Source organism: Mustela erminea, chromosome 5 (assembly GCF_009829155.1).
Source record: "Mustela erminea isolate mMusErm1 chromosome 5, mMusErm1.Pri, whole genome shotgun sequence".
NCBI classification, from domain to species: domain Eukaryota; kingdom Metazoa; phylum Chordata; class Mammalia; order Carnivora; family Mustelidae; genus Mustela; species Mustela erminea.
Genome location: NC_045618.1, coordinates 41,050,833 through 41,066,350, shown reverse-complemented (window position 1 = coordinate 41,066,350; position 15,518 = coordinate 41,050,833). Strand labels below are relative to the sequence as shown.

Below are 15,518 nucleotides of genomic sequence, written 5' to 3'. Positions count from 1 at the left end.
TATTAGTTAACATTCAACTTCTCCCTCTCTGTTCCATCCACAAAATGGAAATAATAGTACACACCAAACAGGATAATTACAAAGATTAAATGGGATAGGGTATATATGCCATTCAGTATAAGTTCAGATCATGTCCTGCTCAGAAGAAGTATTAAATGAGATTATATATGTGAACATGTAATTTGTAGCACAAGAAATACACATTTCATTCTGTCAAGATTACTCAGTGCCGGGGGTGTCTGGATGACTCAGTTGGTTAAGCTTCTGCCTTCAGCTCAGGTCATGATCCCAGGGTCTTGGGATCAAGCCCCGCATCCGGCTCCCTGCTCAGCCGGGAGACTGCATCTCCCTCTCCCTCTGCCTGCCCCTCCCCTGCTTGTGCGCTCTCTCTCTCTGTCAAATAAATGTATAGACTATTTAAAAAGAAAAAAAAAAGATTACCAGTGCTAGTGCATCAGTTTCCTACTGCTGCATATAATAAATTGCCCCAAAATGTAGCAATTTAAAATAACAGATACTTATTATCTCACAGTTTCTTTGGGTCAGACGTGTGGGCATGGCTTAGTCGGGTACCTCTGACTTAACATCTCTCAGGAGGGTACAGTAAAGCTCCCAGGGCTGCAGTCTCATTTGAAGGCTTAACTGGACAGCCAAGGAATCCATTTCTCTTGTTTTGTTCTGTTGTCTGTAAGACATGTATATTTTGGGGCAGCGAGGTAGCTCAGTTGGTTGAGCATCCGACTCTTGATTTCGGCTCAGGTCATGATCTCAGGGTCATGGGATGGAGGCCTGTGCCAGGCTCCATGCTCTGTGGGGAGCCTGCTTCTCTCTCTCTCCCTCCGCCCCCCCCCAACTCACTTGCTCTCTCTCTCAAATAATCTTTTTTAAAAATGAAAAATAAATAAAAATGGTTAAATTAGTAAAAAGTCCATATATCTTTTTTAAAAGACTTATTTATTTGAGAGAGAGAGAGAGACTGGGGGAGGGGCAGAAGGAGAGAGAGCCCTAAGCAGACTCCCCGCTGAGTGCAGAGCCCATCACAGGGCTCAATCCCACGACCCTGAGATCATGACCTAAGCCGAAACCAAGAGTCATATGTTTAACCGACTGAGTCACCAGGCGCCCCTAGTTTAACCATTTAAGATTTATGTATTTTAGAGAGAGAGAGAGCACACGGAGGGGAGGGGCAGAGGGAGAGAAAGTCTTAAGCAGACTCCCCCTGAGCACAGAGCCCAACACAGGGCTCGATCCCACAACCCTGAGATCACAACCTGAGCCAAAACCAAGAGTTGGACACTTAACCAACTACACCACCCAGACATCCCTAACCATTTTTAAATGTATAGTTCTGTGTCATTAAGTACATTAAGTGCATTAAGTACACTCACATTGTTTGCAACCACCACCACCATCAAAACTTTTACCTTTTCTCTAGCTGAAACTCTGTACCCATTCAGTACTAGCTCCCCACCCCCACCGGACCCCCAAGCTCTTGGCAACTATCATGCTACTCTGTTTCTATGAATTTGACTCTTCTATATACCTCATACAAGTGGAATCATACAACATTTGTCTTTTTGTGACTTATTTCACTGAATAAAACGTCCTCAAGATTCATCCATGCTTTAGCATGTGTTGGAATTTCTTCCCTTGTTATGGCTGCATAGTATTCCATAGTACATATATAAGTTTGCTTATTCATTGCTTCCTCCTTCTGGGTCTGATCCCACCCATCACAGCCCTCTCAAAACTGGCCCCTCAGTGGATACTCCTTCTCCCAGGCTTAGTCCTGTGGAAGCCATGCTTGCTCCAGGGATGGGCCTGAGTAGCCTGAGGATCTGCCCAGAGCTTCCCCACATTCAGGGAATGTCTCCATTCTGGTCCTGTCCACTTATCTCTCCATCCAGGCTCTACTGCTCTTCTGTATCTCAGGCTGGGATAGCACTTTCATTTATGGGATATCATAAATGATCCCAGCAGGTAATGGGATGCTTTGAGCAAAAACATGGACCACGCTCCCCACCCATATACTTGCTATGTTACACCACCAATACCTCCTCTCCCATATTCCATATTTGACCACTTAATACCCAATACCGTATTAACTACTTCAACGTTTCAAAAATTATAACCTAGCTGCCTCTTTTAAACAATTCTAATTTCCATTCTGCAGATGAGAAAACTGAGATTCAGAAAGGTTAAGAGAACAGCCTGAGGTCACACAGCTAGAGGAGGACAGTGACAGAACCCCATCTAGTTCCCACTGAGTTTCCAGGATGTTGTGAGTGGTTTGTGGGTTTTTTCAGGCTGAGAGCCAGGTGGGATAAGCATAGTTTAAAAGGAATTGTTCTTCTGTTCTGCTCTGCAGTCACCCAGCATAACTCATCTCCCGGGACACAGAACCGCAGTCTGTTGCGTAGGACAGCCCAAGCACAGGGCTTGAAATGCCTGGGACCACTCAGTCCTATGGCACCAACTGGCCCCAACAATAAACCAGAGGTCTTCTGACCCAAGGGAAGCTACTGAGATGCCTCTCATAGGTGTTTGGAACTGGGACATTAAAGAGCAAAGGGGCTCTGATGGTGGAAAGTCCCATAGAGATGGGGCTGCAGGTGGTGGCCTAGTGAGTGAGTTATGCCGGAAGTAAGGATGTATCTTTAGAGGTAGGATAGTGGCATACCGGTTAGATGCCCGGACTGTGGAAGTAGGCTGCCTGGTGTGAATCCTGAATGCCACGTATTAGCTGCAGGATTTGGGGCAAGTTGCCCAACCTTTAGGTGACCCACTTTTCTCATCTGCAAAACAGGCGAGTGAACAGTACTTCCTGCTACAATGAAACGAGTGAACACACATCGCAGCACAGGTGCACAGCACACCAGCAACTGCCAGCTGGCAGGAGCCCAGAGGTGAGAAGGCACCGCAGCCTCGGAGACCCCAGACGGAGCAGCTCCCAGTGACTTTCCAGTTCCCAGCAGGTTGCCTCACACTCAAATACTTTCAAATTTAAAAATCGTACACCGCGTGGATTTGGAAATTTTACTTTTTTTATTGCAAATTTCTGGTGAAGGAAAGAACACGGAAGCTGATCGTCATTTAGGCTTTGGTCCTAAGAGTCCACTGGGGCTCAGTGCCTTCCAGCCTCAGTGGCCTCCGAATCCCCGGAGGGCCTTGGATGCCTATGGATGCCTGGGTCCCACCTCCCAGAGGTTGCGGCTCTGCTGGCCGAGGGGCAGCCCGGGCATCAGTAGCTCTGCGAGCTCCCCGGGGCATTCCAGCACGTTGCCAGGCTGGAGAACCCCTGCCAGAGCTCCTGACAGGAGGTGAGCAGCATCGGGAGCACCTGGGCAATCTCAGCGGACAGCCAGCCGTCACCTGTATACGTCAGCCCTCCACCTGAGGCCAGCTGGCCCCCTGGCCCCCTCTCCCCAGGCGGCCCACGTGCGGACCCTTCCTCCTCCCGGGACCATGGAAGAGGGAAGGGGTGTAATGCTCGGCGCTGTGGCTTTTGCTTCAACAGGGAAAACGGTACCAGATGTGCTTACTCTGTCACAAAAAGAAATTCACTTTCTGATTGCAAAAGAGCATTCCCCTTTGTTTTTTCACTGTTAAGTAGAAATCATCTTCCTATATAAAGATGCAAGGAATTGTGACAAAGTTAAGGAACTACGTGTTGGATGACATATTCCTTATAGGATTTCTCAGGTCCAAATTTTAAAAGAATTTTTGTCCAGCCACTGAAGTTGTAAAATACTATTACTTTAGCAGCATATTTTATATGGGTAAACAGTAATAGCCAGTTACATGTTTCATTTATGATTTATCCTAAAAATAGAAAATACTTTAATTTTCCTGAGTCCTTGGCAAACAAAAACAATTTTTTAAAAAATTCTTTAAAGAATTGTTTTCTTTTTCCTGGGCACCCTCACAGTTTAGAACAGTGTGTGTCTCACCATTGGTTTGTACGAACACAGGTGAACAATTTCACTGGCGCCAATTTTCAATGACTAATCAAAGATGGCGATTGAAAAGAAAACACCCATCATCTACAAAGCTGCTCAAATGAAAGTTTCTTGACAGTGTTATAAATGCAATATCAATTTGATTCTCTGTCCATACAAAAGTATGAATTTCTATTTCATTAATAATACTGAACAACTAATGTCTTAACAGTGATAAAATTTTTAGAACATTTAAAAATTACATAGGATCCCATTTTTACATCATAATTCTGATGTATTATCATGCCTTCTATTTTGTCCGTAAAACTTTTAGAGGATACAGTGCATTGACGTGGTAAAACCAAGGCACAGGATACAGTTACAAGAAGTATATATAAACCTTAGTTAGCACTTTGTGCCAATTTTGGAAACATTTAGAGGAGATCATAAAGCCTGAAAAATTCTCACATCCTATTATGATTTACAATTAATTGTGCAATAAACAGACTATTAACCACCATTCCATTACTAAATATATGGCTATCACTATACAGGCTGTAGGCAATTGAAAAAAGTTTCCAATATTAAAACCTGGTATAAGTAGGTGGTTGATGTGGATATTGTGCCTTGTATTAGCTAGATAATTGTCTTAAGTTTCCATTTTAATTTGCAATGTATATGGCAGTTATCAATCTTTAAGCTATCTTCATTACATAAATGGTGGTGTGGGGGGGGTGGTTCTCCAAAAATTAAATCCCTTCTCCCTACAAAAGACAGAAGATTTACAAGAAGGAAACCATGTAAGAAATGCACAGATAACATTAATAAAATCCAAATATGGACTAAAGGGTTGAATTCTAATCTACCAGGACATTCTCTTAATTTAGGGTGAGGAGCTAACACATTCCTGTGACAATTCATTAGTTTCTTAACTAAAAAAAAAATCACCATGACATTTTTCAAAATAGTAAAGTCTTGGCTAGAGCGTCAAGCATTGAAGGAAAGTCGTTAAGTCTTTTCATTCATAAAATGAAGAGGGACAAAAGCCTTTCCAAATCTAGGGGCTGGGAGGCTATTCCATTGAATTTAGAGAAATGAAATAGAGTGGCAAAAATTGTACTTAATACTTTTAAAGGAAGTGTTTTCGAGACTTAAGGTAAACATTTAGACCCATGAAAACACATTGCTTGGCACATGCACGCCATGAATAGAACACTTCTGAAGGCAGTGACCGCCTGGCCACGGCGGCACCTGGCTCTCGCCCCACCAGCAAAACCACTTCTGAGGTCCTTGTCCCAGCTCCCCTCACATGGGGGGCTCTGGCTTCTGCATCTGCTGTATTTGCTTCTGTAGTTGGTCCTTGTCCAACTTCATCTTGGCTTCAAGAACTTGCCTGAGGGATCCTATGCTTTCATAGATGGCCGTAAACCCTTTAAGAAGAGGTAAATTTTACAAGAGTTAATATTAAAAAACAATGTTGTGTCAAATTTTACAGCATATAGTAATAGCTGATTTGGGCAAAAATTATCAATAGATGCTAAGACTATTGGAGTAAAAGTTTGAGAGGGAACAGGATAGTTACACAGGTTTATAGTATCTCCCTACAGATTGCTTTCTAATTACAAAGCGGGGAGGGAACTATTACAACGGAGAAATCTGGCAGGTACCACTTTAACCAAGGTTATCAAAGCTAACTTCACCAATACCAGGAGAAACCAACATCACGTACCCCTGATAAGGTTCCCTGATAAGTGAGGGACACCCTGCTTCTGTGGCATTTCTGTCAAAATGCACTCCCTGAAACTAATTAAGAGGAAGCAAACAGGCCCAAACTGACATCCCACAAAATACTGGCCTGGATTCTTTTTTGGCCTGGATTCTTTAATGACGTAACATCACTGAGGAACTGATCCACATTAAAATACACTAAATAAAGAAATATGACAATTGTCTATGCTGTATAATTCTGGAATAGAACCTAGACCAGGGAAGGTCTGCTATAATGGAAACAACAGTGAAAGTTGAATATTGAAAAATTTTTCATCAATATTTCACTGGACTATAGTTATTTAAGAGAATGGCCCTGTCCTAAGGGCATATAGATTGAAATAGTAAAGGAGTAAAAAGGCATCGTAACTTCTGCAACTTATTCCCAAAGGACCTAGGGAAAAAAATTGTATTCACACACACACACACACACACTCACACACACACACACGCATGCGTGTGCTCTCATCACCCAATGAGATAAAGAAAATTTCCAAAATGTTAACAATTGGTTAGTCTCTATGAAAGATGAATAGTTTTTGGACTATTCTTACAGTTTTTCTAAATTTGAAATAATTTCAAAATAAAAAGCAAAATTAAAAAAAAATTCCCCACTCAAAAAGCATTTTGTATTATTCTGTATTTCTATGGGTTTTTAAAATACATTTTAAAAGGGCACATCTTCATTAGTAAATTTAGAATTTTCTCTCAGGGGCACCTGGGTAGCTCAGTTGATCGGTTGAGGGTCCAGGTCACGATCTCAGGGTCTTGGGCTCAAGCCCTGTGTCGGGCTCCATGCTCAGCGCTGAGCCTCTCCCTCAGCCCCTCCCACTCATGGTCTCATGCTCACTCTCTCTCTCTCTAAAAATAAATCTTTAGGAGAAAAGGAACAATTTTCTCTCAGAAAATATTCTCTATTGACAATTCATGTCATAGAAGGAATAAATATTACTTATTAAAAATAACATTCTTATTGAATAGAAAGATACAACATGTAAAAGAGTAGATGAAAAATGTATGGTATGAGCTTTTACTTGAAAAAGCACATATATGTATAAAATGACATATATAAAGATGACCCCTGGGTGAGAGAAATTATGAGGGTTTCAAAAAATATTTTGTGCTTTCTTATTTCCTATTAAGAAAACAAGAAATACTGTTTTTGGAGTAGGAAAAAGTAAATCTTTTTATTTTTAAAAAGTTTATCTGCCCTTCTGATTAGGTGAATGTTAACCACCTCAATGGCATGTTGAATAGAAGGGAACGAACACCCCCAAGGAATGATGTGAAGTTAAACACTGATGAAATACTCATGTACCATATTCTAATAGCCCCAAAGACAAAGAAAAAAATTCATTTTGATCTTCACAAGTTCAATGAATAAATTGAGCTGTGACTTCTACTTTTTTCTTTTTAAGATTTTATTTATTCATTTGTCAGAGAGAGAGGGTGTGCAAGCAGCGGGAGTGGCAGGCTCCCCACCGTGCAGGGATCCTGAGTCAGGGCTTGATCCCAGGACCCTGAGATTATGACCTGAGTGGAAGGTAGACGTTTAACCAACTGAGCCACCCAGGTACCTCTGTGACTTCTACTTAAAATAAAATAATAAACTTTTGGTAGTGACAACAAAACTATTCTTGGGATAACGAACTACGTTTATTTCCATGTGGGCCAAAGTAGACTCTGCAGAAGAAAATTATGGAATCTTAGAACTGGAAGGAGCTAGGAGATAATGCAGCACCCCTCATCACACTGTAAGACTGTCCCTGTAAGATTGTCTTGTCTTTCCTGACCATAACCAAACAGCTTCCACTTGGACATGTTCAGTCACAAAGAGCTCTCAGGCTTACAAGGCCACCAGTGTCTTTTTAGGACCCATGACCTGAGAATACTCCTGCCTCATGCTGAGTTAGAACATGTCTTCAAGTAACTTCCACGTATTGGTTCCAGGACTGTATTCCTAAGCTCACAGTGTAAGCCAGTCTAACCAGTCCTTTATACGTGACAGTACTAGAGACCTGGAAATCAGCTTTACAACTTTCTTCTAAACAAATGTGAATTAATGGGCCCTGTTGACTTTGGAGAGGAGGAAAATCATTCGCTGCCATGGTAGCATGCTGCCCACATTAAGCCTTCAAAAGCCACGTCAAGATAGAGGTTCATTTCTGAGACATAATAATCCTGGCTATGAACAGAAACGAACCCGCAGATGGCACGAAAGAAAGTGCACATCAGCTGCAAACTGAGCAATGTTCATTTGTGTGCCCGTCCCTCGTGGTGGCTTTCTATGTATTTAGAGCTCAAACAACGCTTTAATTCAGTACAGCACAGCTACTTAGAAAATCACCTAAGGACATCTCACTGTGATTACTGTTAGCTGGGATCACAGGTAGTTGATGGGGACGCTCATTACCTGGTTTTCAGATCCCACTGAGAATAACCCATGAGTGGGAGTCCAAGATGGCAGAGGAGTAGGAGACCATAGTTTCGTCTGGTCCCAGGAATTCAGCTAGATAGCTCTCAAAACATTCTGAACACCTGTGAACTCAACCAGAGAGCTAAGAAAAGAATACCTGCAACTCTACAAATAGAAAAGGGACCACTTTCTGCAAGGTAGGAGGTGCAGAGAAATGAATCCAAGGCAATATGTGGGAAGATAACTGCGGGGGTTGGGAGCCTCTGTCAGCCAACTACCGGCAAGTGATATAGCAGCAGAGCACAAAATGGGAACTTTTAGAAGTCTGCTCCGGTGAGGGACATCCCTGCCTGAAAAGCACTCAGGAGGGGAAGTGCGATGGGATCCTAGGTGGGGCGGTGTGGTCTTATGATCCCCGGGGTCACAGGAAGACCAGGAGAGCCCGAGAGTGGCAGAGCTCCCAGGCATCAGAGCAGGGTTGAAATCGGGAAGTTGAAATCAGGAAGCCCAGGAATGGGCTCCCAGTTCAGGGTTGCCATAAACCATGAACTGTGGCATAGTTGGGTGACTGCTCTCCAAGCACAGGCTCAGGAAGCAGCAAATAGAGATGAGACCCCTATTCCTTCACTGGGAGAGGCAGTGCAGGTGCGTGCCATAAGAGTTTGCCGGGCTTGGAGACCAGAAATGGATTCATGTGCCTGAGACAGAAACGCTCAGTCACAGGCTGGGTAAGCACAGAGAGCAGGGAGAGGGAAGTGACCGGACTGCTTTTCCCTGAGGGCGCACTGAGGAGTGGGGCCCTGAGCTTCTGGTTACAGGGCTGGAGACTGGGAGGCCGCCATTTTCATTCTCATCCTCCAAAGGATGAAAGCCTTTAGGAAACAAAAGCCATAGAGAGTAAACAGGAGCAGATTTCTTAGCCTGGCCCCCTGGCAATGGTGGTACAAAGACTTCTGAGAATCAGCACAACAGGCCCCTCCTCCAGAAGATCTGCAGGAACATCTGGCTAAAACCAAGTTTACATACCATAGAGAACTGCAAAACTCCAGCGCTAGGAGAATATAGCATATAGAATTCATTATTTTTTCCCCACGATTCTTTAGTCTCTCAATATTATTTTTTTTCTCTTTTTCAATTAATTCCTTATTTTTTAAAGGATTTTATTTATTTATTTGTCAGAGAGAGCAAGCACAAATGGGGAAGAGGTGGCGGCAGGCAGAGGGAGAAGCAGGCTCCATGCTGAGCAAGGAGGCCAATGTGGAACTCAGTCCCAGGACTCTGGGATCATGACCTGAACTGAAGGCAGACACTTAACCAACTGAGCCACCTAGGCACCCCCTACCAATTTCTTATTTTATCAACTCGTTTTTTAAAATATTTTTTATTTTCATTTTCACAGTTATATTTTATCCTTTCATTGTATTTTATTTTTATTTGTGTGTGTGTGTGTGTGTGTGTGTGTGTGTGTGTATATATAATTTTTTTCTTTCTTTATTTCCAATTTTGGGATGCAGTTTCTTCTAACAGACCAAAATACACCCAAAATCTACTGTATGGCTCTGTTCTCTTCACTGACTGATCATATTCTCTCTTTCTTTCTTTTTTTTTTTTTTTTTGTTAAAGTCTTTTTGCATTTTCGTCTTTACAATTACATTCTATCCTTTAAATGTATTTAATCTTATTTTTGTAAGTATATAAGTTCTTTCTTTACAAGTTTGGGATTAGTTTCTTCTAATAAACCAATCAAAATACACTCAGGATCTAGTATACTGCTCTGTTCTGTTCACCTGTCTGATTATATCCTTTTTAAGAATTTTCTTCTTTTCAGTTTTGGGTCTCTTCTCGTTTGTTTAGTGTATATTTCTCTTGGGCTGTTGTTGCCATTTTAGTATTTTTTTTCTCACGTTCATCTGTTCATCTCTGCACAGAACAACAAGACGGAAACACTCATCTCAAAAAAGAGAACAAGAGGCAGTACTGACTGCCAGGGATCTAATCAGTATGGATACAAATGAGATGTCGGAAATAGAGTTCAGAATAATGGTTATAAAGATACTAGTTTTAAAAAAGCAAAGAAGACACGAGAGAATCCCTTTCTGAAGAAATAAAAGAACTAGTCTAAAAAATAGAAATCAAAAAGGCAATCCTTATGCCAGACAAATTAGAATTTTTTTCCCTAAAGATTTTATTTATTTGTCAGAGAGAGACAGAAAGACAGAGAGAGCACAGGCAGGGAGAGAGGCAGGCAGAAGAAGCAGGCTCTCCACTGAGTAATGAGCCCAATGCCGGACTCGATGCCAGGACCCTGGGATCATGACCTGAGCTGAAGCCAGACATGTAACCAACTGAGCCACCCAGGTGTCCCCAGACAAATTAGATTTTGAACTGAAGACTGTAATAAGAGATGAGGAGAGACACTATGTCTTAATTTAAACGTCTATCCAACAAGAAGATCTAACAGTTGTAAATATTTATGCCCCTAACATGGGGGTAGCCAATTACATAAACCAATTAATAACAAAATTAAAGAAACACATAGATAATAATACAGTAATAGTAGGGGACTTTAATAGCCCATTCACTGCAATAAACAAATCATCTAAGCAGATGATCAACAAGGAAACAACAGCTTTGAATAACACACTGGACCAGATGGACATCACAGATATATTCAGAGCATTCTACCCTAAAGCAACAGAATATACATTCTTCTCGAGTGCACAGGAAACATTCTCCAGAATAGATCAGATCCTGGGTCACAAATCAGGTCTCAAGTGGTACCCAAAGACTGGGATCATTCCCTGCATATTTTTGGACCACAATTCTTTCAAACTGGAACTCAGCCACAAGAGGAAAGTTGGAAAGAACTCAAATACATGGAGGCTAAAGAGCATCCTACTAAAGAATAAATGGGTCAACCAGGAAATTAAAGAAGAACTGAAAAAATTCATGGAAACAAATGAAAATGAAAACAGAATTGTTCAAAACCTTTGGGATGCAGCAAAGCTGGTTGTAAGAGGGAAGTATATGGCAATATAAGCCTTTCTCAAGAAACAAGAAAGATCTCAAATACACAAGTTAATCTTAGACCTAAAAGAGCTGGAGAAAGAACAGTAAATAAAACCTAAACCCAGCAGGAGAAAAGAATTAATAAAGATTAGAGCAGAAATCAATGAAATAAAAGCCAAAAAAAGAGTAGAACAGATCAATGAAACGAGGAACTGGTTCTTTGAAAGAATAAGATTGATAACCCCCTGCTAGACTTACTAAAAAGAAAAGAGACAAGACCCAAGTAAATAAAATCATGAATGAAAGAGGAGAGATCACAACCAACACTAAAGAAATACAATTATAAGTTGAAAAAAGTTGAAAATAGAGCTACCTATGACTCAGCAATTGTACTACTGAGTATTTACTCCAAAGATAACAAATGTAGTGATCCAAAGGGGCACGTGTGCCCCAAAGTTTATAGCAGTAATGTCCACAATAGGCAAACTATGGAAAGAGCCCAAATGTCCACTGACAGATGAATGGATAAAGAAGATACACACACACACACTAGAATACTACTCAGCCCTCAAAAAAAATGAAATCTTGCCATCTGCAATGATATGGATGGAATTAGAGGGTATTACTCCAAGCAAAATAAGTCAATCAGAAAAAGACAATTATCATATGAGCTCACTGTTATGTGGATCTCACTGACATGATCTCACTCATCTCAAAAAAAATGAACATGGGGAAGAAAAGAACAAATAAAATAAGATGAAATCAGAGAGGAAGACCAACCATAAGAGACTCTTAATCATCGGAAACAAACAAGGTTGCTGGAGGGGAGTGGGGGTTGGAGGATGGGGTAACTGGATGATGGACACTAAGGAGGACATGTGATGTAATGAGCACTGGATATTATAGAAAAATGATGAATCACTGACTTCTACCTCTGAAACTAATAATATATCATATGTTAACTAATTGAATCTAAATAAAAAACATTTTTAAAAAAGAATAAAGACTAACAATTTTTAAAAAGGAGAGAAAAGAAAAGAAAATAGCCCATGAGAGCCATCTGCTTTTTGGCCTACCAGCATCAACTTCTGCTTTCATTTCCTTCATGTCCTCATTCATCTGTAACTCCAGCTTATTGATGCGCCCATGCACTTTCTCTTCTTCCTGTTTTGTTCTCTGCACTTCCATATTCTTCTTCTGACTTTCTTCTATTTTGTCAAGTCTGGCTGACATCTGGCTGAGCTTCTTCTCCATGTCCCTTTCGCTGGCTCCCTGAGATCCATGAGAAGAATTGCACTTGGTTATTCCAAAAGGAAAGTCTATCCTGTACCTGCATCAGTCATAGCATCATTTAACAATAATCTGCAGGGAAGAGGATCACGAAGGTGGCTTGTTGCTTGCTCAACCATCCACTCTCCTGTTTCCTTAACAGACCCCTGATTTTCAGCTGATTGTAAGCTCATCCGGAATTAAGACTACATTCTCTGCTGTCTCCTGAGTTTAGTTTGGCCATAAAGATGAAGTTCTGGCCAATGAGATATAAGTAGAAGGGTGTGTGGCAGCTTCTAGGAAAAGCTAAAAGGCAGCTGAGGCCTATCCTTATCCCTTTTGGCTTCCTTCTGTTCCTGGAATTCAGACGTAATGGCTGGAGCACTAGTGGCCACATTGAACTATGAGAACAAGGGTCACTCTCTAGAATTGGCAGAGTTGAGCCAGAAGAATCATGGATTGCTGAGGAATGATAAGCTACCACATCAGTCCTGCATTCCCTATCCCCAGATAGCTTTTATGTGAAAGAGAAATACGATGCTGTCTTATTAAAGCTACTATTATCCTGGGGTTTACTGTTAGTTATTAACCAATCCACATGTAAAAATAAACAGTTATCCAAAGACCACAGAAGCCCAAAAATGTAGTAGTATGAATCTAAGTAAATCAACCATTAGATCTGATAATATATGGGAGAACACTTAAAGAAATATTTGAAATATTAAATATTTTCTTTTCTTTCCAACATGCCTGGTTTTTATGAGAATCTGCATCTGTGGGTAAGCTCTGGAGGTCAAGACTATAAACAGAGCTGTAAGTGGACTACTGCATGACCTAGCTCTCTTGATGTTGTATAATGCAGTCTGCTTGGAGAGCAGCTCAGCCCTGAGAAACAGCAGAGTCAGACACGGAAATTGCTCCAGATGCTTATGCTTCATCCAAGTCCAATAGAAGGAAGCAGTGCAAGAAAAGAGGAGGGAGAGGAAGATGGTCAGGCTGAATCACCAAACCAAAAAAATATTTGCTGCCAAAAACCAGTTTCAGAGCTTCTGAATACTCTACAAGCAAGGCTTTCCTGATGGCTTTTGAGCAGTACTGCAAGCCTTCATTCTCTGAGAGAGTGGAGCAAAAATAGAAGGAAAATGGAGGGGAAAAAGGGCAGATTTTGTTGACATGCTATCCATGACTCTGCATTCTGTGGTTATAGTGTGACAGAGGGGCTGAGCGGGAGAAACCTAGTCGACACTGTGTTTTCCAGATCATGAAATTCAACCAAAGTAGAATGAAGTTTGTAGTTAGTTTTACTTAGAAATGCAGGTGGTCAGTTTGGTTCATGAAGGTCTTGACTTAAATTCACCTTAGCTGAAAGTGCTGAAATTTTCTACTTTGCCTTTATTAACCAAAACAAGCCCAAGTGCTCTCTTTATAACAAACATAGAAAAAGAAAGGATTCTAAGGCAAGAAACAACTGAGCAGTTTAATGTGGTGCTAAATCAATCAATGCTAATTTGGTATGGATTATTCACAAACATTGCAGGTCTCCACGAGTAACTTTACTATATTATGCCATACATCAATACCTACACTGTTTTCCTTAACGACCAAGGAAAGCTGATCAATTTTCTGTAAAAGTTCTTTCTCTATCCGTTCTTGTTCCTGTTGCAACCAATTCCGTGCAGATAAAATCTCATTACTGAGTTCCTCAATCGTACCTTTAAATCTAAAATAAGAAAATCAGCAAGTTAGACGCAAAACAACCATAAAATTACAACATACAACTTCAGTCTCTATCAAATTTCTCAGAAATATGTCAGCATGAACCTTGGCTCCCTCAGAATTACAAGCTTCCCTTCCCTTTCGAATTGCCCTTAGCACTAAATTGGGGGTAGAGTAGGTGGGGGGCAGGGAAGGAGGATACAACAGACACGTACCTGATAATACTTCCTACTGCTGAAGACCTGATGGGGAGGGTGTGGAGGTGTCAGAGTGACACACAGCCACACCAGGTGCTCATTTTTGCCTTCCCAGGGTGCCCGGTGCTCTTGGCTCAGAAGACACACTTCCAGCCTCCTCTTTCCCTGGGCTCTTCCACCTTCTCCCTGTTCTCTCCCAGGACTAGAGCCTGACTGCCTTTCTCTAGAATGTTCTCCAAATTGCTCTTGCCCCATAGAGATATTTCCTAATTTAAACCAAAAAGCAAACTGAAAGGAAAAAAAAAACCAACCACCCTCCATTCCTCTGGTCCTCATCCTTTCCAAATAATACTCCATGCTTGCTAATTTCCCTTCATTACTTTTGTATTCATTTTTTATGAAATGGAATAAAAGTAGGAAAGAACACATGACTTAAATAATGACAGTAATAATAAAATGGACACCGTGGTAGAAGAACCTAATTATCTGCTCTACCTGTTTTCCTCTTCTTTCCTATTAAGACATCCTCAGATGTGTGGCTGACCAAAGACCATGTCCCCAGCCTCTCTTGCAGCTACGTGTGGCCATGTGACCAGCTTCAGCAATGGGACACATGTAAGAGTGGCAGGTACAACTTCCAGGGCCATGCCACTATAAAAAAAGCTTCTTGGGCCTTATCTGGGCAGAAAGCCAACCCCCAGTCCCATGCAACTGTAGAGCTCAGCCTGCAGCCCTGCCTGACCATGAAGACTGGCCAGAGAGCACCATGACTTTAATGCATTCATTATTCTAACAGTGTTCTGATGTGGTCTTTAGAGTGTCTCTATATAAGATCACACCATCTGTAAATGCGGATAATTTTACTTCCCTTTTTCTGATTTGGATGCCTTTTATTCCTTTTTCTTGCCTAAGTGCCCGGCTAAGATCTCCAGTACTGTGTTCAACATGAGTGGGGAGAGTGAACATCCCCACCTTATTCCTGATTTTAGAGAAGCTTTCAGCTTTTCTCTGCTGAGTAGATTATTATCTATGGGCTTGTCATATATGCCCTTTATTATGTCAAAATACATTCTTCCTATAACCAATTCGTTGGAAATCTTTATCACGAAAAGGATATCAAATTTTGTCAAATGCCTTTTCCACATTATTGAGATAATCATGATTTTTCTAATCCTTCATTCTGTAGTGTATCACATTTACTGATTT

The 15,518-nt window shown here is 41.3% G+C and overlaps 1 protein-coding gene across 1 annotated transcript in view; it reads right to left on the bottom strand.

Moving 5' to 3' along the window:
• Positions 1 to 1,355: 1,355 nt before the first annotated feature.
• The window catches only part of FAM81A (family with sequence similarity 81 member A), a 78,820-nt gene continuing 64,657 nt past the window's right edge, over positions 1,356 to 15,518 (bottom strand). The window contains exons 7-9 of the mRNA XM_032342704.1: positions 13,984 to 14,119; positions 12,207 to 12,402; positions 1,356 to 5,368 (exon numbers count right to left, since the gene is read on the bottom strand). Of these exons, the coding sequence (XP_032198595.1) occupies positions 5,244 to 5,368; positions 12,207 to 12,402; positions 13,984 to 14,119 (457 nt within the window). The 3' untranslated portion in view covers positions 1,356 to 5,243. The remainder of the gene's footprint in view (positions 5,369 to 12,206; positions 12,403 to 13,983; positions 14,120 to 15,518) is intronic.